At 43.3% G+C, this 26,778-nt stretch overlaps 2 protein-coding genes across 4 annotated transcripts in view; one reads left to right on the plus strand and one right to left on the minus strand.

The window, feature by feature from the left end:
- STK3 (serine/threonine kinase 3) overlaps positions 1 to 5,121 on the plus strand; it is a 124,210-nt gene extending 119,089 nt beyond the window's left edge. Inside the window, exon 11 of the mRNA XM_030511381.1 lies at positions 1,848 to 5,121. Coding sequence (XP_030367241.1) covers positions 1,848 to 2,006 — 159 coding nt within the window. The 3' untranslated portion in view covers positions 2,007 to 5,121. The remainder of the gene's footprint in view (positions 1 to 1,847) is intronic.
- Positions 5,122 to 11,578: 6,457 nt separating this feature from the next.
- KCNS2 (potassium voltage-gated channel modifier subfamily S member 2) lies at positions 11,579 to 20,826 on the minus strand. 3 transcript variants are annotated; one of them, XM_030511422.1, is made up of 2 exons: positions 19,807 to 20,826; positions 11,579 to 19,097 (listed from the first exon to the last, which is right to left on the minus strand). In XM_030511422.1, exon 2 carries the CDS (start codon positions 19,058 to 19,060, stop codon positions 17,627 to 17,629), a length of 1,434 nt encoding a protein of 477 aa, XP_030367282.1. In that variant the 5' UTR covers positions 19,061 to 19,097; positions 19,807 to 20,826; the 3' UTR covers positions 11,579 to 17,626. The 3 variants fall into 3 exon arrangements, with proteins under 3 accessions (XP_030367282.1, XP_030367301.1, XP_030367293.1); XM_030511441.1 differs by lacking the exon at positions 19,807 to 20,826 and adding an exon at positions 19,701 to 19,718; XM_030511433.1 differs by lacking the exon at positions 19,807 to 20,826 and adding an exon at positions 19,548 to 19,609.
- Positions 20,827 to 26,778: the final 5,952 nt, after the last annotated feature.

A 26,778-nucleotide genomic window follows, 5' to 3' on the forward strand; every position in this document is an offset into this window, starting at 1 on the left:
AGAGTATCTTCACTGAAAAGTGGGTCACGTGCCAGTTTCATTTACCAATGGGCCAAAAGTGAAAGAGAATGGTGGAGTTTTTTAATCCTTTCTCTGAAAATGGAAACATGTTTTTCTGTAAAAGTCTTGGTGACTGAGGCATTATGATTCCTTTCTTCCATCATTTCTTGCATTTATCAAATGGAAGAAATACTAGATTATATTTATTTAATTCCTTGGGAGGCAGCTCTTTCCCTCCTAAAAAATGAAAGGTGTCATTTGTCATTTGAGACGGATGTTGCTGATGAGCTACTGAGCGCATCTGAGGTCTCTGAGGCTCATACAGGTCTCAGGATCTTTGGTCTTGGAAGATATTTTGACATCTGGGGTTTAATTCTCATTTTCATTACAAATCTTACCGTTAAAATTACATTGCATGAAAATGTGCATCTTCCCCCATATGGTCTTCTACAATTTTCTGATCTGCACTCCCTCTTTATTATAACTTTAAGTTATTTGTTTAAGATGTCCGTGACGGGGGGTTGGAACTAGATGATCTTAAGGTCCTTTCCAACCCTAACTATTCTATGATTCTATGTACAATGTAGTCTGTTAATAGGCGTCATAATGCTGGGTTTCAACTGTATGTAGCAATATGTGTTGCTAATTTATATGCCTTAGATGCTGATAAAAATAAAGATCAAAACTAGTATTTCTTTCCTCAGGGAAAACAGATCAGAATGTGTTGATGGAAGACTGCCCTAGATTCATGAAGGAAGTATTGACTCATTAGTAGGTTGATTCAGGAAATGTTTTCTATTTCCCCCCCTGAGTTAGGTGGTGTGCTTTTTTGCGATGACAGAATATTTGCAAGCAAAATATAGATTATCCCTTTCCTAGGATGAAATTATTTGTGGTATTTGAAATTTGTTGATATTTTTCACACTCGGTGAAGTGTAATTGACACATTGGCAATTCTGACGAGAGAAACACAGAGAGGTACTAGACTTCATCATGAAAAAAATACATAGGCCAGCTAAAGGAACATACTTAAAATGTGGATCCTTCCCTGCAATAGCAGCTGGGGCAGTAGTGTGTGATGTGCCCCAGTACCTGGCAGGCCTCCAGCCTCTATTTGCATCATCCATCAAGCCAGCAAAACGATTTGTTATATGACCCATTGCTTTTAATGGGTGAAATGTAATGAACTGTTTAACATTGTGAGAAAATATTTTTAGAAAGAAAAGAGCTTGGTCAAAGGTAACTCAGTCCCTTTCCTATGAATTTAGGAAATTATTACATGTATTATTTAAACACTCTGTTAGCAATTTGCTTTGACTAGTTCTGGCAGCAATCTATTGAGGAAGACAGGTGCCGTGTCATTCTTACCAGAAAGTACCTCTAAATACTTCTCAGACTATTACAGCAGCTGACTATTTTTTCAGGCTTCTGTAAGAGACTGCAGTTCAGTAAGAAGTATTTCATTTAGCAATATAATTTATATACATGAATATAATTGTGTATACTGTGGCATGCTTTTTTCAGCCTAACGAGTTCAGCTCCATCCCTCTATTTATTTGCAATCTATTTGCAAGGTTTGCAAAGTGGGTTTTTTATTTTATAGTTTGTATTAAATATACTCTGTGTGTTTTCATATGCTGGTAAAATTATTTACTATGCAGCATACTTAGGCTTTTGATTATATAAACAGTTATATATTGTATATATATAGTCAAAGTGTGTAAAAACACTGCAACTGTAAGTTAAGGGATCATGAAAGGTAGTGGTTTTCATTTTTGCTGTAAACAGGTTTTAATCTTTTTTGGGGTTGTTTGTTTTTTGTTTTGTTTTGTTTGGTTGTTTTACAGTTAAAGAATCTGAGTTTAGAAGAATTACAGATGCGATTAAAGGCTTTGGACCCTATGATGGAACGAGAAATTGAAGAGCTTCGTCAGAGGTACACTGCAAAGAGGCAACCTATCCTAGATGCAATGGATGCAAAGAAACGGAGGCAACAAAATTTCTGAGTTTGCTATATGTTCAGAGGTAATACTATGAGTCAGTGTGGACACTGGTAACTTCGTAAGTCTGAAGGAATTTGATTATTAGAGTTTTCAAAACCCAATCTTTTGTATTTTCCTTCAATGACAATTGGAGTGGTGAAAGAGCATACACGTGGTGTTCTGCAAAGGCAGAGAAACATTAACACTTGTGTGTATTTTCAATCTTTAATGGAATAGAAGTTCAATCTGTTACTTAATCCTTTTCAGGTGTACAGTGGTAACTTGGTGTTGTACTTTGGGGTTTGTGTTTTGAAGCACCTGGAGCGATTTCTTAATTGTGCAACACTACAGAGCCTTATGTTGCAATGGATTTTCCTCCCACTTGGTAGCATATTTATTATGTAATCTTTGGTTATCCTATTTATTTTATGCCTGTTTTTTTTATTAGGAAGTATTAGGATAATATTGTGGAGAGCAGAGCCAGATCAGATAAAATTGGTATTGTGGTGTAATGAGAAGAAGCTTACCACTCTTTTAAAACTCCAGGTTCAGCAGGCTTCCCAATTCAGGACAGCACTTGAACATGTATCCAGCCCATTCATATCAGTAGGATATAAGCAAACATAAGTAATAGGCACATGTTTTTCTGCTCTCCTGAATCAGGGACTGTTCTGTAGTTGAGCAATACAGTTGTTATGCTACAGAGCATTCTTTTAGAGAGTATTTCTATCATTTTTGCGCACATTAAATGATCCTTCATTAGACAAGAAAACAAGTGCCTAATCAGTTTTGATTTTTCTCTTCTATAGGAGAATCAATACTTACAGTCACTCCTTCAGTGTAAATTTCCAATTGCTATTGCAATTCTGACCAGTATAAAACTATTTTGCACCGTAGTTTTATAATGAAGTAACAGCTACACTTTCTAAAAATGCTTTTTTTGACTCGTTTAATTTTTTTATCATTGTTTTCAGGGGAGAGGGCAGTTATTAGTGGTTTGTGTTTAGTTTGATTTCATATTATAGATACGAAAGGATAGTAATTTAAAAGCCAAAGAAAATGAACTGAATACTTATATATAATAAGTACTGAAGAGAAACAATGTTTTGCATTCCTCTGAGAGTTTTGTCCTGCAATCGCTAGACATTCAAAATTCCCGTAGTTGTCTGCTGATAGATGTTGGTGAATCAGAGATGCAGGACCAAGCTCTTAGTATCTTTTTGCAAGTTCTTCTGTCTGGTTTATATTGTGGGATATCTGGTAGGTAGAATTTACAACATTGCAAAAAATATTTCAGACTTAGCAGAAAATGTGATCCACTTTCTGAACAATCTACTGTGTTCTCTATTGATAACTTTACTCTTGTTGCCTTTTGTGTAAATAACTTTACTGTGATAGTCATACTTCTTTAAATAATACAGCTGAAAAGATCTTTACATTCGAACCATCAGCTGTTGAACTTTTAATGGTGACTACTGTGTGGGCATCCTCTGTTAAATGTTTTCTGGAAGTTAGTAATCATCTCATACCTCTTCACATTTACCGTCATCATACGTGGACCATGTAGATGGAGCAGTGCAGATTTTGGAAACGGTGCATTATGTCATAAAACTTATGCAAAAGGAAACCAGAAGTTTTTACAAGATCAGCGTACTACAGCCATGCTGGGACCAGTACATGGGTTTAAGCTGCATACAGCCATTGTTGCCATTGTCATTCTGTGTGTGTTTGCGTGCATGCCATGCTCTGACATGTAAACCCTACTGTCAAATAAATTTGAATGGTGACCATCCCTTATGAAAAAGCAAGAACACAGGAGATCCATAAAAATTACTTTGGGCAAGATAAATGCACCTGGTAGTCTTAGGCCTCACGTTTATACAGTGAAATGATGGGAAATAAAAAATGGTGTAATCATATCACAGTGTCATTAAATTATATTCATAATGCAGCAAAAAATAACAGCACCCCCCATTAGTATGGTTGTTATTTATTTAAAGTGAATTTCTAATTCTTGAACTTTCTGTTCTCAAAAACTCAAAAGCTGTGTATGCATACATGTATTTGTGTAGGTATATACACATATATGCATATCTATATATAAAAGAAAAAGTATAAAACAGATTTAAACCATCAGGAGAGGAACCTAGCTTGCCTTTTCTTGGTGTGCCTTTTAAACGAAGTGTCATTGCCCAGACACTCTTGCTTGCATCTTTAGCAGCTTTTCTTTTCCCTTACTCTCTTAAACTATTCCCATTAAAAATTAGACTTTGATTTTGAATAATGTGGCTTTACAGTGTAACAGACAATGTAATAAAATGATCACAATTTGCATATTTTGTGTATTCGTAGTGCAGTGCATTAAGTATGAATTGCCTGTCCAGAGAGACTCCAGTAAAGGGCTGTTTTAGACTAGAGCTGGTGCAGTCTGACGTCTGAAAGATATCAGAAGATAAACAACATTCTTTCTTCACTCCTGATCTGTCTGCATAAAAACAACTCAAATTTTGTGCACATGCACAAACACAGGTGTGGATTATACATGGAGGAGAAAAACCTGAGCGCCATGGAATGAAATAGAAATGTAAACAAGCTACACTAAAATAGGTGAGAAGTAACTTCTGATACACTGTAATCTGGGAGATATTGGACATTTGTGACCAAAGAATACTTTCACCAATTAAAATGAAGTTAGTAATGTTGCCCTTCTGATACGGTGCACGCTGCAGTCAGTGTAAGAGTTCTTTGGCTTCAGAAGCCAGTGTATGGGCTCTAAATTATGTGCAAGTGTAACTTAAAGAAAAAGGTTTTATATTGAGAGATAGATACGACTTATTTTTTCTTTCTTCTGTTTATGTAAATGAATCAAATCACCCATGTTGTTGACTTCCCATCTCTACTGGAGGAGGAGCATCTCTGTAAAGGAAAGCTGATAGTACAATAAATACGACATTTTAAAGGCGAGCCTTGCAGGAAATTTGACAGAACTACTGACAAGTTAACCTTCAGTAAGATTTTAACCAAGCAATTTCTTGTTTGCTTCTGACTTTGTATGTTTAGGTTTAGTAAGTAAACAGATTTTGAAACATCATTACTTATTACTAAACATTTGTAATAAAAGCTAATTTTTCATGTATAACAGTTGTCTTGTTGTTCATTCTAACTGAAGCAAAATTACATTAATAGTAACCCTTAATGTTCATTTCCATTGTCATCTCTCATGCTTTTGCTTCCTTTCTATAATAATGAGCCCAGCTGTGAGTGCAGAAGAGCACGTCGAAGTCAGCTCTAGAAAGGATTTTTCCAGCTCAAAAAGTCTGAAGATCTCAATGGAAGAGTATCAGGCAGGTCTGAGGACAGCAATCCTCAATACTTTGTGGAAACCACTCTGCAATCTAAGGTTGCTAAAGGCCTAACCTGAGAGATCTGAGCATCACCCCAACACACTGGTAATCTTCACACACACCCTTTACTTGGAGGTACTAGCAGACATTAGCAGCTTTAGGTGCTCCTTTGATTTTCTACAGTAGGTAATGGATAGGCTTAACCAGGAGAAGAAAATACATTTAATGTCTCAAATTTGATTCCATAGCCTATTTCTTTTCTGATTTTTAAAAATTATTGCCTAAGAATTTGCCCACAAAAGCACTTCAGTAAAAGGGACTCATGAACAAAACTCCTTAGTGAACCATGGTATGTTTGAAGTGACAGAATGCTACTTCTAATCTGAATTAATCTGGCAATTATTGGATATTACAGTTATTTACTGTATTTGACCAGGTATGTTTAGATAAGAGTGCCCAGTGGCTCAGGCTGCTTCTCCACCCAGCGTGTTGAACCAAATATAGCTCGTAATGAGTGAATTCCTGCACGAGTCACCGTTAATAGGCAATGGTGCTCCCAAGCAGAATTTATACTGTGCAACTTCTGTAAAGCACTCTGTGTGCACACTGTTCTATCAATGTGATATGATGAGGGTTACATTTTCTTTTTAAGTGTATATATAGTTATAAAACTAATTAAAAAGACCTTATGACATGAGGAAGTCTTTATTTCTTTGCATTCATAAATATTCAGGGCTCCAGCTTTCTGCGGCATTTATTTCTGTACTTCCAAAGTGATGATGGGTGTTCTGTAATCACAGAATCATTTAGGTTGGAAAAGACCTTTAAGATCATCAAGTCCAACCATTAACCCAGCACTGCCAAGTCCACCACTGAACCATATCCTGAAGTACCACATCTACACTACCTCCAGGGATGGTGACTCAACCCCTTCCCTAGGAAGCCTGTTCCAGTGCTTGACAACCCTTTCCGTGAATTTTCCCATTATCCAATCTAAACCTCCCCTGGTGCAGCTTGAGGCCATGTCATGCAGTTTTCTGGGAAATTGGCTTTGGGATATTTCTATACCAGGCTGTGGTACAGCAGTGTCCTTCCCGCTATTGCGAGTGAAAGCCTTGGAAGAGAGAAGTCCTGGGGGTTTTTTGCTGCTTCTCTTCCCCCTGCTCTGGAGGATGAATGTGGGCATTACTTTTAAGGGCAGCCCCGAGCCAAGTGTTCTTGGAACGTTGTGCACAAATGAAAATGTTGGCAGCAGTTTTTATTCTCTTCTTCTATTCAGTAAAGACTCGGCTGTCCTGTTTTCCCTTCATTTGAAAATACAGGATGTTCAGATTTTAACCATACCTTGCTTTTCCAGAGTATTTGTTAGTCCCAGACAGACTAGATACTGGGTACTTTTTTCCCATTGTTTGCTTCGCAGGTTCCTCAGGATAGACGTGTGCTTAGTTCCACTAGGGCTTAGGAAGTCGTCTTGGTTAGAGAAGAGCTGTATTTGTCACAGAAACAGGAAGAAGCAAATCATTAAAAATCAGTTTCTTTGGGAGAGAAATGAAAAAGCAAACAGTGTTTGCACCTGTCCAGGTCACTGATGAGGCGAACTGTGGATGGGAGGAAGAAAGTGTTGGCTGACAAAAGCAAATGAGGTAGTCATCCACATAACTTACTGTTCTATGTTGCTGTTTCACATCCGATTTTCTTCCATTCATGTTTATTGTCTTTTATGTTTGTGCTTCACTTATTCAGTTACCACTTTTAAAGATAGAAGTTTCAATTTATAAATTTAAAAAAAAATGAGACATACCATACAGCCGAGTAAATAAACATGGGGAAAAATCCCAGTCAAAAGAAAGGGTGGTGGTTTCTCCTCCTTTCCTCCCCTGCTCCTTTCTGGGGTCATAGAGGGTTTCAGCAGCAGCTGATGTTTGTTTCTGCATGGAGAGGCTTTCCCTGCTCTAACCCTGGGCGTTATGAGGGCTGAATGGGCTGTGCCCTGGTGGGAACCACTGTCCCCTCCTACCCTTCTCCTCTCCGTCCCCTGCTGTAGCAGAGGCACTGAGGCTCCCGCAAAATGTGAGGAAGCAGCACAAAGCGGTGAGTAGCGCTTTGCCACCGAGAGACCGGGCATGAATCTGGAAGCTGTTGATCAGCATCAGGGCAGCACTGGCTCAAACCAGTGCCCGTGATCTAGGAACCCCTGCAGGAGCCAGCTCCCTTTCTTACCGACAAGGCCACGCCATGGTGGCAGATGGCTTTTGATGCAGAAGGCCGTAGTTGTCTGCTGGCAGGACTGCAGCATGGCCACAGGCCCTGGTGCAGATGCAGGCACAGCCACCCCCAGGTATCTGAAAATCACGTTTAAACATTGGAAAGTAAAAAGTTCCTTGTGTCCAATTTGATATTGATGTAAAAAAAAACTCTAGTGCAGTGGGAGAGTCTATGTAATGGTATCAGCTAATGATCGCTCCTTGCTCTACACCAGGACATTTCTTAGAGTGGTAACTCTATCCCTCAGCCTCCCCAATTGTTCTTGTAGGCGCTGGGTTTAGCTTGGCTAGAAGTGATGGTGGGAGTGGGATGTTTTCATGTGCTGCAGGCAAACAGCCAGAGTCTTGCCTGGTGCTGGTACTTGCTCAGTGCAAACACGCCTTTCTGAAGGCCACAGCGAATTCAGGGGGAATAAACCGAGCAATGAGCAGGGAGCTGCCTGGAGCCAGCCAGCAGGAAAGCAATGGAAGGAATTAAACTAATCTGATTCTGGGCTTGAATACGGGTTTTCTGCCCATGACAGTGGGGGAAGAAGTTAATGCTATTTACTTGTGCACTGCAAGCTTCACAGTTCTTCTCTTTAGGTGTCACAACTTCAGAAATCAAATTTGTAAATATACACAGCCACATGCTGATGTATCTGGATGCGTTTTTCTCTGTCAAATTAATTAGATCGTGTGTTCTTTACTAAAGACCTGGACTCTTCTTCCTTTGGGTATTTCTTCTGAGGACAGGTATTTTATATTACAGTACCTTTCCTTAGCCAACTCCCCGAGCAAAACACAGCCCTCCATGTCCCGTTTCCCCCCCAGAGGGCCAGTATTTGGAGCTGACCAGTATAATGATTCTTTCACTGTACAAAGGTGTGTTCAGACACACGCAGAAGCAACCCACTCTACCTCTTACTCATCCTTTCATTCTCTTGGTGTTGCTGAAAGGACTGATGCAGAAGAAGATGCCTGCGGCCCTCAGCTGTTTATAACACGACTTGTTCCCCTCTTCAGATCTTCCTGCTGCTCTGCGCTCCTCCCGGGCTTCCAAAGCCTGCATGGTTAAGGAAAATCTCACTGCCAATACATCAAAGAGGGAGACCAAAAGCTTTCGATTTGATTTATCTGACACTAAGCCTGTAGTGTGATGCATCAATTGATATTTCATTTTTATTACAGTACAATGGGGTATACAGGCTTAACAGCAAGAGGTGTCCTTTTGATCTCTTGCACATGAAAACAGGTGTCATAGTCCAGAGATTATGGAGGTCAGAGATTATTTGAAGAAGGATTAAGTGGATTTACCATTTTTCTTAGCAACCATATCCAAAAGCATGAGATTCTTTTTAAAATGCAGGCCTCATTCCAGTCGGCAGGTAAGTTGCATTTGTTTCTCATATACCAGTTTTCCCTGCTGAAACTATGGAAGAAGACCAGAATTTTTCAAATTGTTTTGTATTAAAAAAATGCAGAAACAAATCGAACTCTGTACTTGTATATACAAATAATAAAAGAACTTTTTCTGAGTCTCCTAAAATCCAGGAAAAGTTTTGTTTAGTTTTCCTGTTAGTTGATCTTTAGAGAATAAAGTTCTTGACACCATCCAGAAAATAATGGGGTAACTGTCTTAAAGTTCAGCACTGCACTGATTTATATACACATGTAATTGCTTAATCCAAATCCGATTTACCTCTGAAAGTGAACAGAAGTCTCCAATGCAGTAAGTGTCAGTTGAGTATTTCAATAAATACAGCTAAAATACTGCTCTGACTCATTCCAAGAGTTTCTCTCCTGCTGTTAGAAACTCTAAACCAACGAGAAGATTTGGTAACCCAATTCGGTTATGTGCTAGAAATTGTTGATGTACTATATACTTGTATTTTTTCAGCAACCTGTCCTGCTAAGAAAGCACATTGACCACTGATTGCTCAGGTTTTACAGAAATACATCAGCTTTTGGGACTGTTTATATTCCACAACGTAATGTGGCTGAAATTGGTGGTAATAGTGTTGTATTAGATTTGATAAACCTATTTCTTCTAATTAGTGTATTTATAACTCTTTTGTTGACACCCAGATGTTTAAACAGCCCCCATATATGTAGTTACTGGGATAAATAAGGAGTTGAGGATTTCTAGGATCACAGGATCCACATCCCAACAATTAATGCAAATTTATTCCAAGAGTGGGTATAAGTTTGAAGCCTTTTAAATGTAGCTAACATTGATTTATTCAGCCCATCAACTGACACAATTTTTATACATCTCATAGCACTTCAGTTACTGCCTCCACAGAAAACACGACAGTTGGGTCCTATCTTGCAGCTGAAGTAGGAGGGAGTCTTATTCGCCAAGTGTTTGACTAATACTTTATTTTGTAGACAGGTGCTGAACTGATGTTTAGTTCAGCTCTCTGCTCTAGAATGAGGAATGACCATTCAGTCACACTTAAGAGATCACTGCTGTGTTTCTGAGCTGCTTTCCAGCTTCTGTCCTGATCAATGGAAATGGTGCTGCTCAGGGCTGGCACCGTGCTGCAGATCCAGACAGCTGCTGTGCTCCCCCATCACAGCCGGTGACAGGAGCTGCATGGCCTTATTCCAGAACACCACGAGGCTGCCAACCTTGTGTTTAGAGCTCCCTGTTGCTGACGTGAGCAAGGGGAGGGTATGGCTAACACCCCTGGCTGTGCTGAAACATTTGGGAATCAGAACTTGGGGAAGCTGGTCTCTGATGTTTGGCCCAGATCTCTAGATGAAACCATGCAAGTCGTGGCTGTCCTGTGTACTTTGCAAACAAAGAATCTGAACACTCTTCCAGCTGCAGATTTGCTTTCCATTCAGGTTTAGTCTTCATTTCTGGACTGTATAGGATTGATGTTTTATTTAAAGGCCCAGAACCTAGACTCATCTTGCATTCACCATGGGTTTTTAATCACCTTCTCCAGCAGGATGGTGAGATGCATTTTGGTTTTTTTAATTGTGCTTTCTCAGGATGGAAAACTGTCAGGTATCTTGTTTCAGGAAGCACTAACTGTCTGTCAAAGCCTTTTTCACCTATATTCTTGGTATATCTAGACTGACTTTTCTCTGAATCTAAAGGGATTCCTGAGAAAATCAAATGCACCTAGAAACACCTGCCACCTCCCGTTTCCAGCAGGACTCCCATCTCCTGGCTTGTTCAATGGTTTCAGTGCTTTGAGGCTCCTGCCCAGTTTGAGGCAGCACATTTGTATTTTTGTGTGCTGGTGGATGGGCCAGTGCTGTGTAACAGCTCATCTGAGGAGGTGGCCTTTGTGCTCTCCAACACTGCCCCAGTACCACTGGTGAGAGCTCCAGTGCAGTTCCACTTTATTGTGCTTGGGGCACCCGAGAGCCAGGAGTGGGGCTGCGCCCACCAACAGAAGTATAAGGAGGGCTGGTGCATTTTTGCCACCAAAAGCTAAGAAAATTGCTCTCTATTTATAAAGCATTTCCAGCACTGCAGCTGAGAAGTTCCATGCACAAACTGACTGTCAAACCTGATAGCTCACCTGCCAGGCTGAATATAAAGGATCCAAGAAGGAGCTGCATCCCCTGTTGGCGGGACCTGCCTGCCTCTCCACTGACTGTGCAAGCGAGGGGGAGTTGGATGGGGATGGCACACTCTCCTGCTGCTTTCCAGGTTTCAGCTGTCTACTTTAGAGTGTGCTCCACAGAGAATACCAAGAACCACTTCACCAGAGAAAAGTACATCCAGGGCTTCTTCCTTTGGCTTGTCAGGGTAGGGATGGAAATGTTCAAAAAGGATCATACTAACAGAAACAGCAGGAAGCCGTGCCTTGGTATGGAAAGCAGAAAGAAAGAAACATAGAGAACAGATTTTTCCCAAAAGTAAATCACATCTTTGATGTGTTATCTTTTGCCATACTTGGAATACCTAACACATGGAGGTGCTAGCCTATGAGCTGAAGTGCCTAAGCGCTGGTACCATAGAAATAAATACAAATAAAAATAAATCATAAATAAATTTACTTGGCAATTAATCAGTTGGTCATTAAAAGGGGTTATGCTTGGGTGTCCATGTTCAGATCATTTCCTAGAATGGGACAGAACATGAATTTCAAAAATAGCATAGTAATTTAAAAGGACAATTTCCAGTGAAAGTTGGTGGGATTGACATTGCTAAGTCAGGAGCTCCAGCCACTCATTTTGCTGTGCTACAACCCCACCACATCACCCGTTCATTCTGCATGTCACGGGGGCTTGCAGGAATAGCCACATCAGGATACAGCAAACAGGGTGAAGCAAGAGGTACAGGACTTAAGATGGGCAGAGCAGTGGCTGCTCATAAGCAAAGAAAGATGTTTGAGTACCCCTCATCTTCCAAATGTGATTAAAAGTTTTCTTTGAAGGTCAGCAGTGTAATTGGTGGAACAGTCTGCTCAGAACCACACAGACTTGTGCACCCCACAGAACACCTGCACATGTGGTCACGACAAGCAGATGTTGGATGGTGCATATGAAACTGGGCACTCTTCAGGTGCTTTAGAGAAGAAATTGGCAGATTTATAGCAGACTTTGTCCAATCCTTGAAAAACTTATCCCTGTTTGTTTCTGAACAGGGATCAGTGAGAAGCCAAGCCCCACTGGTACCCTGAAAGACAAAAACAAAGAAGAGGGAGGTGCTGATGTTTCTTCTGCACTTCTGTGAAGCTGAAATGTTGGATTTGTGCCTCTGCCTCCTATAGCCAGGTGCATGCATTTATCCAAGTGAAGACTTGCATGATTTAGGGTTGTGTGTAAAGGGTGAGGCGATGTCAGGCAAACAGTTTTCTGCATGGTCTGGTGGGAGGTCAATTTGAGTCTCAGCACCTGTGAGATGATTCTCAATTCCCTGTACTAGCAGGAGAAATAAATACCAGAGCCAGACCTTTGCCAGCAGTGTCATGCTAGCTTGGGAAACAGTTTCTAGACTGTTTGGAGGTTGCCTCCTCCAGTTGACAACCCATCATTTTATAAATGAGAGTGAATCAGGGTGATGTTTCTTAACAACTGCAACTATTGCTCTGAAGGTGCAGACATTACAACTGTCTCTGAATCAACAAGCAGAGAACTGTTGCTTTGAATAATGTATTAATGTATTGCCTTTTGTTCCATTATTAATCCAGCAAATTATTCTCAGGCAAGAAGCATCGGGAAAAGGCAGAATCGGTAAAAGATGCTTCAGAAATTGAATATTCTTTTAGCCTTGCCTAAATAATGGGCAACTTGAAGTTACAAGAGATCAAATTGATTTCTGATGTAACTTAGTGGGAAGCCGGGTGCATAAATTGGGAAAAAAACTAAAAAAAAGAATAACATGATGAGAAGAGAACAGTTCTGGTACAGCCTCTCACCAAGGGATAGGAGTGATGACTGCGGCTTGAATGTTGTTTGAAAGCACCATCAAAGGTAGATTCGAAAGTCAGGAGTACTGTGAGAGGAAATGGATAACTAGCACAGCAAGAGCAGTTACTCCAGAGGCTTTCTGCTGTTTGTATGTGCACAGCTGGGGCCTCTAAGGATGGGGGTTGTTTGGGAGGAGATGAAAGGTCATGTCAAGTTGATTTAGCTCCTACAAGTGCTGTTGGTATGTTGCTTAGTCCCTAATCTGTGAGGTAGAAAGCAAGAAGCTTGCACTATTTGCCCAACTGAAAAATGTGGGTTTCCCATCACAACCACCAATTAAGAGAATGTGTATGATTAAAAGAAACCTATCTTCACAATGAGATCCAGGCTTCTCTTTGATCATAATATATACTCAGAATACCCTGAAACTTAAATCAGTTCTTAATCCTTGATGAAATACACTTTTTTATGCATTTAATTTCCATTTTGTGGCACAAAGCTGAGTTCTCGAGTGTGTCACACACTACGGGGACAAGAAACGCAGTACAAAGAGCACCAGATATAGTCGTTCCCTGCAGTCTCATAAAGTTCTGTACAAAAAGGTACAAATACTGGAGGTATTAAAGTTGGAAAATTAAACGCAAAGTTCTTTGTTTTCAAGTTTGCAATGTGAAGTAGCTCATGCTATATATAATATGTGAGGAAAAAAACAGTCTGCTTTTGAAATGGATAAAGTAGTCTGCAGGGAAAGAGAGAATCAGCAACTGATGAAAGTAAATGAATAATAAACCAGGCGAAAATACAAAATCTGAACATACATAAAAAGCTTAATCACAATCTATATATAGTTTTTATATCTCAGGAAAATAATGTAACATATTGCTTCTCGAGGACATCTCCAACTCTTGTAATAGCCTAAATTTGTACTAGAAATCAGGATTCTCTAAGAGTTTATTCCTGGCAATAAAGTAAGTTGCCTCGTTTGAAATATTCCCGTAATCCTCATTTAAGCAATTCAAAGCTCTCAGCTGAAAGAGAACAGGAGCAACATTTTCACCAGTGCCAGGAAGGTGACTGTCACAAGCCAGGAGCAGCACACACCAAGTGCAATGTTCTTCATTAAACTGCACATCCACAGCAAGCGGATTTCTGACCACAACAATCTCCAAGTTTCAATCACTGGAGAAAGCAGCCAATTAGTCCTCTCATCCTTCATTCCTGACCTGCTGTTTTATAGAAGTGAAGATACCCCACTCTTACAAAAGAGTGATTGAAGAAGTCTGGTGAAAGCAATGATTGCTCAAACAGCACAGCACCTCATCTCCTCGCTGAGACTTTGGAGAGATTGAACTTTTCCTTCAAATTGAAAACATTTTTCTGTAACTTTTATTTAATGAGAGATGAAGATTCTCAGCACTTACTGGATTGAGCCCTAGAATAGAGGTTACTTCATAAAATGGCAGGAAGGGTGTGCTTCATTCTTCCTTACCGAGATATTTTGAGGGAGCCAAGACAACAACATCACTTAAATCAGAACAATCATTATCCTCGTCAGTGAAAAATTCTCTTAGTCATAAGCAAATATTAAAACTGCTGTACAAAGCAATACAATATAATATTCAAACACATTAAATCTAAGCAGAAGTAGTGGAGAAAAAAAGAATACATCTCCTAGGATGGTCAGGGGAATACGACTTGCAAAAAGAAAACTAAAAGGAAGCTTGGCAGGTATAACTCTGTGAAAATAAGCATTAAGGACATATGGTTGCTGTCTATAAATACAGCATGCATGCAAACACTAAGAAGAAAATGAAATATTTAAGCTAAAGAACAGTGGTGGCATGGGAAAAAACCCCAACTGATATAAAGCAGCCATTAATAAAATTATGCTGAAAGTTGCACAAGCCTTGGAGAGCAGCACAGCTCTGGAATGCTCTTCCGGAGGATGGGGGAGCAAAAACCTGACTACTTTTAACATGGAGTTAGTTAAGTTTATGAAGGGAATTCCTGTGTACTGTGTAAAGTCATTGTCATGATAATAGGAACATATTAAATTTCAGTACTTTATTTATTTAGTGTCTTTGATCCAAAGCACTTATATAAAAAAGCAATAATGAAAATGCCTTTCAACCAGGACAATAAAAGTCGTAATTCCTTGGGGTATTTCATTTTCTTTAGTAAAACACAATTTGGACACGTTCCATTCAATATTTGCAGAAATGACAGAGCATTGGCCCTATGAATAATAATAAATCTAGAACATAAGATAAGCTATAGGTTATTGAAATGATGTGTTGCAAAGTTTGGATCCAACCTTTGCAATGCTAAACTAGCAACAGCTGAGGGAATTTGTGACTCTTTGGCAAGTTTACAGGCCTCTTCAAGTAACTGCCCTGAAAGTCATTGGCTTTCAACTCTGGGAACCTACTGCTCGTGGAACTGAGATAAAACCACTGCTTGGAGCTGGATTCTTGAAGGCCCCCAGCCAACAGACCTAGAGAGAACTCACAGCGTCCGCAACATCAGCGGAAGAATTTGCCGCCCTCACAGCATGTAACCCAAATGGAGCGTATGTGCTGTGCAAGCCCATCTCTTCCTTCCCTAATTTCTTTCATGGTGTGTCAATCAAACAGGCAACCTAGCGCTGTGCTGTGTTTTGAGTGGGTGTTTGTAGGCATATGATAGTTTACACACATGCAATATGAATCAGGGACAAGACTATCGAATTTGTGCCTGTGACTCAGCAGAGAGCTTGAACTTGCCCTCCAGAAATGAAAACACTAGCAAAATGTTTCAAGTTTGGACACCTAGTTTGGATTCTCTAGGTCTATCTTCATGGCTGTGCATATGACTCTTTGATTTTTCGGGGAAAGCAAGTCTAAAAAAAGGGAATTATCTGTTCATACCATTCTTGCTTTATTCTGCCAGTTGGGCCACTCCTTGTTGTGGTATGCAAACACAGGCTTCTGAACATGGCAATGTTAGCTTTAGTATTTTAATTTCTCTTCAACCAATTTGAATTTATTGTCTGAAACCCTCTAGTCTTCAAAAGGAAAACTGAAAAAAAAATTAAAATTAATTAATTGGAACATTATATGTAATAAATGGGGCGAAAAAGCAGCAGGATCTGAAGAGAAATCCTGTTCTGCCCACAGAGTGACAGTAGTTTGTTTTATATCACGGATGCCTAGAAGTATAACGAGAGGGAAGCAGTGGTTTCTGCCTGTCAGCCACAAGTGTTTGATCTCTGTATAATTGCATAAGGGAAGAGACTGAGCACTCACAAAGTAAGTTTATGCAGATTCATGATTACTCTTGGAAACCCAGATGATCTGCTCTCTCATGTCTCCTTTTTTATAAAGAAAAAAGTACAGGCCAGCCCTTGAAAGGATTCAAATTATCTACGTCACAGAAGCAGGTAGGAGGATCTGCCCACAGTGAGTGCAGTATCGAGCTCTTTTTCTTTATGTGTTCCTTTCTTAAGCCCTTATACTCTTCCTTAGCTGTAAGTTGTGAATTCCTTTTTGAGGGAAAATGTGACTTACAGGGTTGGGGTTTTTTTTCCTTAGAGTTTCCTTGGCAGAGAGCTTAATGGAGTTGTCTGCCATCAACACCTGCTTTCAAGCTTTCCTGATAAAATTAGATTTTATAGCTCAACATCACATATGGCATCTTTATAATTAGTCTTTTTGCAGTATATGAATGTCAGTTCCTAAAATGCTGCCTGTACTGTTCATGTGGGAATATTTTGCCTCATTAAACAAATCCAAGTTTTTAATTGGAGCTTCTAATTGTTGAAAACCCACGGTTTTGTGTGTCTAATCTCAGAACCATTTTGACAGACTGAAATACAGCATATCTTCAGCTTCACTGGAACCAAGCTGTGTGCAGATCACTTCTGGAAATGGGAACCTGAGATGTCTTCATGGGCCTCCATACCTAGAGTCATTTGTGGAAATGTAGTCTTTGAACACGTAGATATCTGAAAATGAAGGGTGTGCTTCTTCAGAGGGCTCATTATTGACCTAATCTTGGAAACAGAGGTAGGTCTATGCTTAGGAGCTTCTGAAAAATAGTACCATACAAAACATTTCAGGACAAGAACACCCACTTTTTAACACACGTGCTCAAGGGTAAGCAAACCTCCATTGAAAGGTGAAGCTCAGAGGTGTTTTCAGACATGTGACAATCAGAATTAGCAGTTGGAAAGATGGGGAAGAGTGTTCCTGTGTCAGTGATTCACAGGTGATTGTTTCAAACTGTTATAAAATGCATAGGAAGTCCTGCACTAGTACAGATACCAGAATAGGTGATGGGTGATGTTTTCATTACTTGTGTCACAACTAAGAATCTTTATTCCACTTGGGTATGTTCATTTCTCTGCTCATCATTCAGATGAAGAAATGCACAAAGCAACAGATCATCACTATACTACCAGCACTAATGTCATGGAAGTGGTAACATTTGTATGGAAAAGTCAGCATTTAGTATCAATGCAACAGGATGAAAATGTGCAAACTGTCAACTTGTAATAGAAATGTCTTTAGTTTCTCAAGTGCAAAGTTAGTGCAGTGTCAGCAACACTATCCTCTAGGGAAAAAAAAAAAAGACAAATAGGAAAACATTTACAAACATAGCTCTTGATAGCTTTCATGCAAACTGCTGTCAAACTTGTACACTAATGCAGTGAATCATTCAGGCTCAGCTCACTGGGAGTACTCCTGCTCATATTGGTAAGACTGGCCATAAGGGATTTAACTTTATAAGCATAGTAGTCCCTCAAGTTGACTGACGGAACTTCTTTCATGCCATCACCAAAATCACAGCTTCTCATGGCACTCTCTAACTGCTTCTGACGCCTATAAAAGTGGGAGAATTTATTGAAGATCAGTGTAATGGGAAGCACTACCACTAGGATACCAGCTAGGATGCATGCAGATGCCGTCAACTTGCCAGCAGTGGTCCCTGGCACAACATCCCCGTAGCCAACTGTGGTCATGCTAACAGTAGCCCACCACCAACAAGCAGGGATGGTGGCTAACCCCTCATTCTCTTCTTTCTCAATGGTGTAAGCCACTACTGAGAAAATGGAGATGCCAACAGAGAGGTAAAGTAAAAGAAGCCCCACCTCTCTGTAGCTATACTTCAGGGTGGCTCCAAGGGACCTGAGACCTGTGGAGTGTCTAGCAAGCTTTAAGATGCGAAAGATCCTCATGAGTCTCAGGACTTGTGCAACTCTGCCTAAATTTGCTAAAGTCGGACTACTTTCCACCACCAAGTTGACAATTAAAGTGATATAAAATGGAAGGATAGACATTAGGTCAATCAAATTCAGGGCATGCTTGAAAAACTTTAAAAAGTCAGGAGCTACTGCAAATCTCGCCACCAGTTCAAAAGTGAACCATGCAATACCAAAATGTTCCACGATTTCAAAGCGAGGGTCTTCCTCGGAGTTCCCGTTGCTGTCAACTATCTGAAAGTCTGGGAGGCTGTTCAGGCACATGGTCACAATGGAGCCCAGCACCACCACTATGGAAAGGACACTGAAGATCCGGCTTAAGACAGAGTACCCAGGATTATCCAAAGCAAGCCAGAGCTGCCTCCTGATGTTTCCAAACGGTTGTTTGTCAAATTTAGAGGCATCATTGTAGAATGCCAAAATCTCATCAAAAGAAGATGTGGTGCTTTCCTGGTCACTTTGTTCCTCCCATTTCTCTTGGTCTGGCTCCATTTTCCTCCCATGGTAGCTGTAACTGCAGCAGGAGTCTATAAAGAATTCATTGATTCCCCAGTATTCAATCTCCTGGCTGAAAGAAAACACGCAGAGTTCACCCATCACATGGAGCTTGCCGGTGTTATAAAAATGTAGCACGTAAGGAAAGAGCTCGGGGTTCCTGTCAAAATAAAATTCATTCTTGGTGTCATCGTAGTCATCACAGAGCTCCAGTATTGACTCCTTTGAGTGGCAGCTCAGCAGTTTGCCCAGCCTGGTCTCGGGAAACCTTAATAATGTGTTGGATCTCATCTTTTTCTTAAAGCCTCCAACGTTGATGCTGATCTCATTGTCTTCAAAATTCGCTTCAGATAAAGCCTTCAGACTCTGCCCTGTCATAGTGAGCTCCTTCCAAAGGTGTACAGGGAACGAAAACCTAGGATGCAATTGCACAGTACATTGGCAAGATGAGCAAATCTACAGCATGTTCACCTATTGATGCTTATCTTTATTTTAATTTTCTTTTTTTTCTTTCTTTCTTTTCCCTTTCTTTCTTTCCTTTCTTTCTTCCTTCCTTTCTTTCCTTTCTTTCTTCCTTCCTTTCTTTCCTTTCTTTCTCTCTTTTATTTCCTTTCTCTTACTTTTTTCATTTTTTTTCTTTTACTTTCTTTCTTCCTTTCTTCCCTTTTTCTTTCCCTCTTTCCCCATTTTTCTCCCTTTCGCCCTCTTTCCTCCCTTCTCCCCGTTTCTCTTTTCTCTCTCTTTCGTTCTCCCACCTCCCACTGAAGACACTGAGGGCGGCTCCTTTGTTCCCGCTGCAGACTCCTGTCCCTCCCCGTACCCTTCACCTGGGCTGCGGCTGTCTCTCCTACGACCCCCCCATTACCCACGGCCTTTGTGCGACCGGCTCCAAGCGGACCCTTCCCTGCTCCCGGCCCCACCAGTCGAACCCCCGCCCCGGCTGCCGCCGCCCAGGGCCGCGCTCCCCCCGGTGCCGCTCGCCCAGCCGCGCCCCAGCGGCCGGAGCCCCGCGCCCCACCCCGGCCCTGGCCTCGCTCTGCCCGGGGGCGCCGCCGACCCCCGCCCCGCTCGGGCCCCGCCGCAGGGGAGCCGCCCCGCCCCGCCCCGCTCCGCGCCCGCCCTACCTGCTCTCTCAGCGGCCGCGGCCCCCCGCCGGCGCGCCCTGCTGCCCCCGGCCCCGGCCCGCCATCGCCGCCGCCCGCGGGGGCCGCCAGGGCTCGCCTCGCTGCCGCTGCAGGTGGGGCGCCGGTGCCGGTGGCTGTGGGGGTGCCGGCGGCGGTACCTGTGCGGGTACCGGTGGCTGTGGGCGTGCGGCCCCGCGGTGCTGAAGGGACAGCGGCCGCTCAGCGGCGGGAGGCGGCGGCACACGCGCTCGTCATGGCGACGACCCCCGCGGCTGCCGCCCGCCCCGCCGCTCCCACCTCCCCCCCGGCCAGACCCCGCCGGGCGATCGGGGGCTCCGCCGCGGGACGGCGGCGCGGAGCCGGGCAGCGGCACGGCGGGAGGGCGGGCGGGTGGCTGGGGGCCGGCGGTCGCGTTGCCCGGCTGAGGAGGAGCGGCCCGGCGGAGCCGGTGTGCCGGCGGTGCCTCCGCTCGCTCGCTCTCGCTCCTGCCCCCGCGCACCGGCGCTGTGCGGGGACGGCAGCGGCGCCGCAAACCGAGGCTTCCTCCCCCCGCGATCCTGCCTCACGCCGGCTCCGAGCGGCACAACTTCCCGAGGGGCGCCGCCCGCCCACAGCTCCGCACCCCGCCCGCTGCCCCTCACCCTGCCGGCAGGAGCGCGGGCAGGGCCCCGGGCAGGGCTCGGGAAGCGGGTGCCGCTGCCCCGTCGCCGCCACGCTGCCCGCACGCTGTGGGTCTGGCGGTGTCCCCGCGGGGGCTAAAGACCCGTCAGGCAGCGGGTGCCTCGCGAGAGGAACCGGAGCGGGGGAAGCGGCGCTCCGCGCTGGGGCTGCCCGCCGACCCTCGGGCGCTCTCCCCGCACGGCTCTGCCCAGCAGTGCCGGGAGGAATAATCCCGACCCGCTGCACCTCGAGCGGAGGGGCCTGACCGCCCTGCACCACTGCTCCTGGCGGGGCGGTTTAGGTGCTGGCATGTGGATTAATGTCTAATTACACGATCACCGGTGGCAGCGTCTCTGCCCACGCTGGAGGCGGCTGGGAAGATATCTCCCCCCTCTTGCTGAGCCCGGCGTGAGGCTCAGTTTCCCTGGGAATAAGAAGCGGTGGGGGTCCCTGCAGAGCTCAGGTGCTTTGTACAGGGCCAGCCCACATCGTGTCCTGCCAGCTGCTTGTGACCAGCGCTCACTCATGATCCCACACATCTGGAGTCCAGCTCCTGGAAATGGACTGCTGTCAATGCTTTGCAGGATTAGGGAGTGCGGGGGGACAAAGCCGTCTTGCTTGCTTTCCCCAGTCCTGGCAGAACATTCCAGCCCTATGCATCCCCTTCGGCTTGTTCCTCAAACCCTTGGAGGGCAGAGAGGTTATACATCCCAACTCCAGCAGCACATGAGCCCTGTTTACCAGGACCCCCCAGTATTAGAAAACAGCCCTGTACGAGCCCAGGTAATTGAATGCAGACTGGAGTGGGGCAAGTACATCTTGGTGCATGGCAGCAGTTGGATCTCCAGAGCCTGCTCAGCTTTCTCACCTGGCGTGTTGTGATCGCCCCACCACATCCCAGTAGTCCTGGTGCATTGTGTAGCTGGAGCCTCCACACCTCTGGGGTCAGTCCCACAGTGGTGTGCCTGGACCTATATAGCACCTTGAGCCCCCAGGCTGCTTGAGAAGATCTATGCTCAGGGATGCTCCAGATGCTGCCCCTGCACGCCTTTTCTTGGGTGTGCTTGCTTTTGCTTTGCTCTCCTGCTGGTGAGTGCCTCCTGTCTCCCTTCCCCCCCTGTGTTCCTTCAGCATGGCTCTCCCTTTGCTATACATGCCCCGGGTTGGGGTTCTGGGTCCCAGTGTGTTCACCCGATGACCAGTGGCATCTCACAGGATGTTGACTCCACACTGAACTATGCACACCAGGCTGTCCTCTTGGACAGGGAAAGTGCTGCTGCCTCTCAGTTCAGTCCCCACAGCTCTTTTCCTCCTGGGAAGGAGCGCATAGGAGACAGAGGCTGCACACAGCAGGGAGGAGGCTTCACAAATACAGTGGAGACTTGCACATTTCCCTGTAACAGCAGCTTTTCATCTCCAGAGAGGCAGCTCTCACTCTTCCCAGTGGCAGCCTAGTTGTTAGGTTCGTTTGTGACAGCTTCCTCCTCTCAGGGCTCTGCTGGCAAAACGCTCACTGGGGAGCTCTAATTATACTGGCTTTTAATGCCTGGGGTAAGGGATGGCAGGGCACAGGACTGGGAACCCCCACGTTGGGATTTCTGAGTTGCATACCCCCTCCCTGCTCCCCAGGGCTCACAGAACCCATCTGCTGTGATTTCTCACTCACTATTAGAGCAAAAATCGCTCATATTCCTCAATGACATTGCAAGGAATAGTGAGCTGGGGCTGGTGGTGCATTCAAGTGATGTCCGTGTGTTTTCACCAGCTCTCTGCTATCCTAGGTATCTAGTCAGGGCTTTAAACATATTGAAACATCGTCAGCAAATTTGTAAAAAAAATTTTTTTCATTACTTTTCTTTCTTAAATTAGATATTTTTTCCCTACTGCTGCTTCAGAAGAAACTGAGTGGAGATATATTTAGGGGATTTTCAAGCTTTTATGCATTGTTCTCGCCTTCTAAGCCACTTGGCTAAGAAAAAGGTTTGTAGGCAGCCTCGTACTCATTTATCCATCTCTGTTCTTACCTGTACCCTGGAAAAAACACTGGTCACTTTTCTAACCTGTATTTTCTCATTAAGAGGCACAGTGAAGTGTATGCAGAGATACTGGAGATAAACAGCAAAGTAATATTGCTGCGTGAGGATACAACTCCCCCTAGTCAGATATAACTGCCTCTGTAATTAGGGCTAATTGGCTCAGCCAGAGAATTTTGCTAATAAGTCTAAAATAGTTCCAGCACCCAAGATAGTAATCCAAAATCCACCTGAGTGTTTCTGCAAGGTATGCTCTCTGCTCCACAGACACACGGCAGGTCTGCTGCTGACCTAGTGCATTTGTCTTGCCTAACAGTAAGTAGAGGACGAATTGCTGTGGATGCGCTATTGCTGGTGGATTCCAAGGCAAAAGATCTGCTTTGATATGTCAAAAGTAGTAAGATATGTCAGTTCTGCACAAAAGGAGCTTGTGATGTGTCAGATAACAGCAAATTTTGGGATGCACTAATAGTAAATCTAGTAAATATAAACAAACACTTTGTCTCCCCTGACCTGTGGATACTTCTTAGACTGGGGAGAATGCAAGAGGAGTGCTGGGGTGGGCTGGGCTGGGTATTAAGGAAGTGTGAAGAAGTTGCCTGTTGGAGTGGGGAGATAAATGAGTGACTTATATCACTATCGGGTGGTATTACAAAAGCTCAATTAACTTTGGGTCTGCTGGTTATAGTTGTTGACTCTGAGACTGTGTGAGAGCAACAGGGCTTTTTCTATTGGTGCACATGGTACCATGTTATTTATGGAATATGAGAAAGTGCCAGCGCTGGGTAAAAATGCTCTGGGTATGTATAGATGTCCATTAGGGCTGGTCTGGATCTGGAGATGTAAACTATCTACAGAGTGTTTGTAAACCCTGCTTTGGGCTTGTGGGGACCTGAACTGTGAGGAAATGTGGGAATTATCATGCTACTGACCGACTTGATGTAGGAGGCTGCTGCTAAGGAGCCATGTCCTTGGACTACCTCTGCTGTCTGGTCCCTGTTGTGGTCCCACCACTGCAGCAGCTACACTACCCCACAGTGAGTTTGATGCTGCTGAGGCACTCTGTTCTGCAGGCACGATAGCTTAGATAGATACATTTTCAGCTGTGGAAGAAAAACTGCTACGACTGCTACTACTTCTACAGTGTTAATGAAGTTGAATGTTGAATATGGAATATACTAATTAATATTGCATATAATAATATTGAATATAGTAATGAAGTTTAATATTAAATAGGGTCTAAAGGAAGACATGGGACCTAAGTCAGTGATTGTGTTGGCACTTCCACTGAATGGTGGATAGATTCACTTTGGACTTGAGGACACAACCATCTACTAGGTGGAACTGCAGTCTGAACTTAATATTTACTGGAAGGTCCCCTTTTGGCCCTGGAGCCAGATTCAAATGTACAGTCTTGTTGACTATTTGCTTTTATTCCAGAAGGATTGGAAAATCCTGGAGTCCTAATGTGTTAGTTTAAGATCACTAGATACGATCTATTCTTCTTTGCCAAGCCTCACAGGCTGGGAGTGAAGCTGAGATCTTTTCATGACAGCATTCCTACTGCCTCAAATATTGACTGTGGCCAACTGGTAAATATGTTTAAAAGAAATAAAAATACTTTGCACATAATGCTCATTTAAATACTGGAAAAGGATGGTTGCAGGATACTGCCAAGTCTAAAAGAATGAGTAAGTTGAAAATGGGTTTAAGCAAATTCATAAAGGCTACGTCCCTCTCTGGGATATTTATCCAAATGATCTGAGTACATCCTGAACTTGACAGAACCCCTAATTGGGAGAGAATATTGCAGAGGAGGGACCCTTCTATACACACTTTGTTCTTACCCCCTCACACCAGCAAGGTAGCCATTCTCATGATGTTTGGTTGCTGGCAGTCTACAGCCAGCTTTTTCTAACTGGAAAGAAAAGCTGAGATTAGCCCCGCTACATGATCTTTCACCTGTTCTCAAGCTTTCCATAACCACAGGCAGAAGTGCCAGGAATCTGCTCATTCTGTAAGTGCCCTGGCTGACATGTTTGCTTTTCTTAGGAGGCAAAGGCTTTGCACAAGCTCTTGTGGCATTTGCAGTATAAAATGGGGAGGGTCAAACACTTTACTAAGCTAGAAGTTTACAAGGCAGTGATAGCAATGTCTGAAAACAGACCTTCACTGTTGTGGAGTGGAACTCCAGTGGACCACAGAAAGGCCATCTGGCAGCTAAAGAAACTGTACCATGGACTGAACATGAAATATTTCATTTTGGCTGACAGCACCTCAACAGAGTGACAAATACCGATGTTTTGTGGTGCACTGATTGCATGAGCAATGAAATTTTACTGTGATGACTGCACTATTATGCCTTTTGTTGTGAGTTGACCTGCTTAGTCACTGTTGTGCCTGCTCTACCTGATTTTAGACTGAGGGACACATGATAATATTTGCTCTTGCAAGCTCTGTGGGGAGTATTGTCTTCTTTGATTAAATCACCATATCCCAGAGTGATGGAGTGCAAGGAATAAAAGGATCGTTAGATAATTGTGAGTGGTTTAGTATAGATTGTAGAATTTCAACCTTCTGTCCCCTTCTGAAAACTGATGACTGAGATGGATTAAATAAACCACACTTACAGACCCCACTGACAATGTATTAGAGGAGCCTGTAGCGGGTATGTCTACATGAGTGTTTTACTTGGGCTTGTGCTTTTGAAGTGAGCTGCTTGATCAGCTCCACTACCTTCATTTCGTTTACACTGAGTCTGAGAACTATATTCCTTCTGGATGCTGCAGGAGTAAGCACTGCCAGTAGCAATAAACAACGGGAAAGAAGGGGTTTCAGAACTGCAGTTTTGGGTGTATGATGATGACCTAATACAGTTCAGTGGTCACTTTCCCATCATCACTGGTGCAGTCATTAGGGGCATGACCTCTTTGATATTTGCTTGAATGCGGATGGGGAGAACGAGGATCTTGCTTGGACCCAGGTCATAACTATTAGTTTTAAATTGTGACAAGAAAGCCTAGTTTTGTGCTGTCAGTCAGCTGACTTGGAGCATTTGAAGGCTATTTCACTTGCATTTGGAACCTAGCCATGTGTTTCTTCCCTTATACTTCTCATACTTCTGTGTCTAGAAAACAAAGCCATGGGAAACCCAGCTACAGCACAGCTCCTCTGGGCAGATCCCCAGATTTGATATATTCTCAGCTGATTTGCTCTCACTGAGAACATGTCTCATGCTTAGATGGTGCAGTGTTTTGTCTCCATTTTTCTTTTGGCACTTTTAAAGAAGATAGGGAAAATGCTACTTGCTCTATTTAAGTGAGAAATAGCTCACCCAAAGCTAATCTGGGACCCTTATTCTGAAAAGAATAATTAGGATAATTTCTTGTTTCCATAGATATATATATCTGTGACACAGGAATCTCCATCTTAAATAAAAACCCCAGGGGAACAACCCTCACTTGGAAACATTTTACTCAAAAAACATGAATATGAGAACCTCCTCCAAACTTACATCTATTTCAATCTGGGAGGAAAACTGATTTTGGTTATGAAACCAGAAGGTAGAAGGGCAGGAGAAACCTCTCAAGCTAGGAGACCCAAGCTCACAGACTGTTCTAATATCCTGGAGAAGCAAAGGGCCTCACGATACTTTACTCAGGTTAGTAAGCTTCGGGTCAGGATTGTTCAGTGTTGCAATGATGGGGTAGCTCCAGCGCTGTCACCACTGCCCGACATGTGTGTCAGTATTACCTCCTTCTTTCTTGGCAATTTCTGACTTTTTTGAGCAGAAGTTTGGAGTTAGGAGACCCTTTGCTAATCCTGTGTTTCAAATAAACAGCAACAACATTGAAATTCAGCCAGAAGAGACTGCTTCTGTTGCTGAACACAATTTCTTAATCCGGTGACTCCCCTCCCAACTTTTTGGATGAGTTTCTGATGGGTGTCCAATTCTTCTCATCCATATACATACAGCGTATACCCTGCCATGAGACCTGCTCCATTGCCCTTCACACGCTGTTAGCACAGACATCACCAGCACACTCTCTGCTCTGCCTGGCCTGCCTCAGCTGCTCTGCAGAAGGGTCCAGCCAGGCAGCCTGCCCTTGCCTTTTGTTGCCCAGCCTCATCACTAGGGATATTGGCAAGGACAAACTGATCATTTCATGGCCAGCATCCACACAGCATGAGGCTACTCTGCAGTGTGCCAGGCAGAGCTTGGAATCATAATAATCTTTACTTAATCTTAAAAAAAATTAGGGAAGCATAAAAGAAAGTT

Source organism: Strigops habroptila, chromosome 1 (assembly GCF_004027225.2).
Source record: "Strigops habroptila isolate Jane chromosome 1, bStrHab1.2.pri, whole genome shotgun sequence".
Lineage (NCBI taxonomy): Eukaryota > Metazoa > Chordata > Aves > Psittaciformes > Psittacidae > Strigops > Strigops habroptila.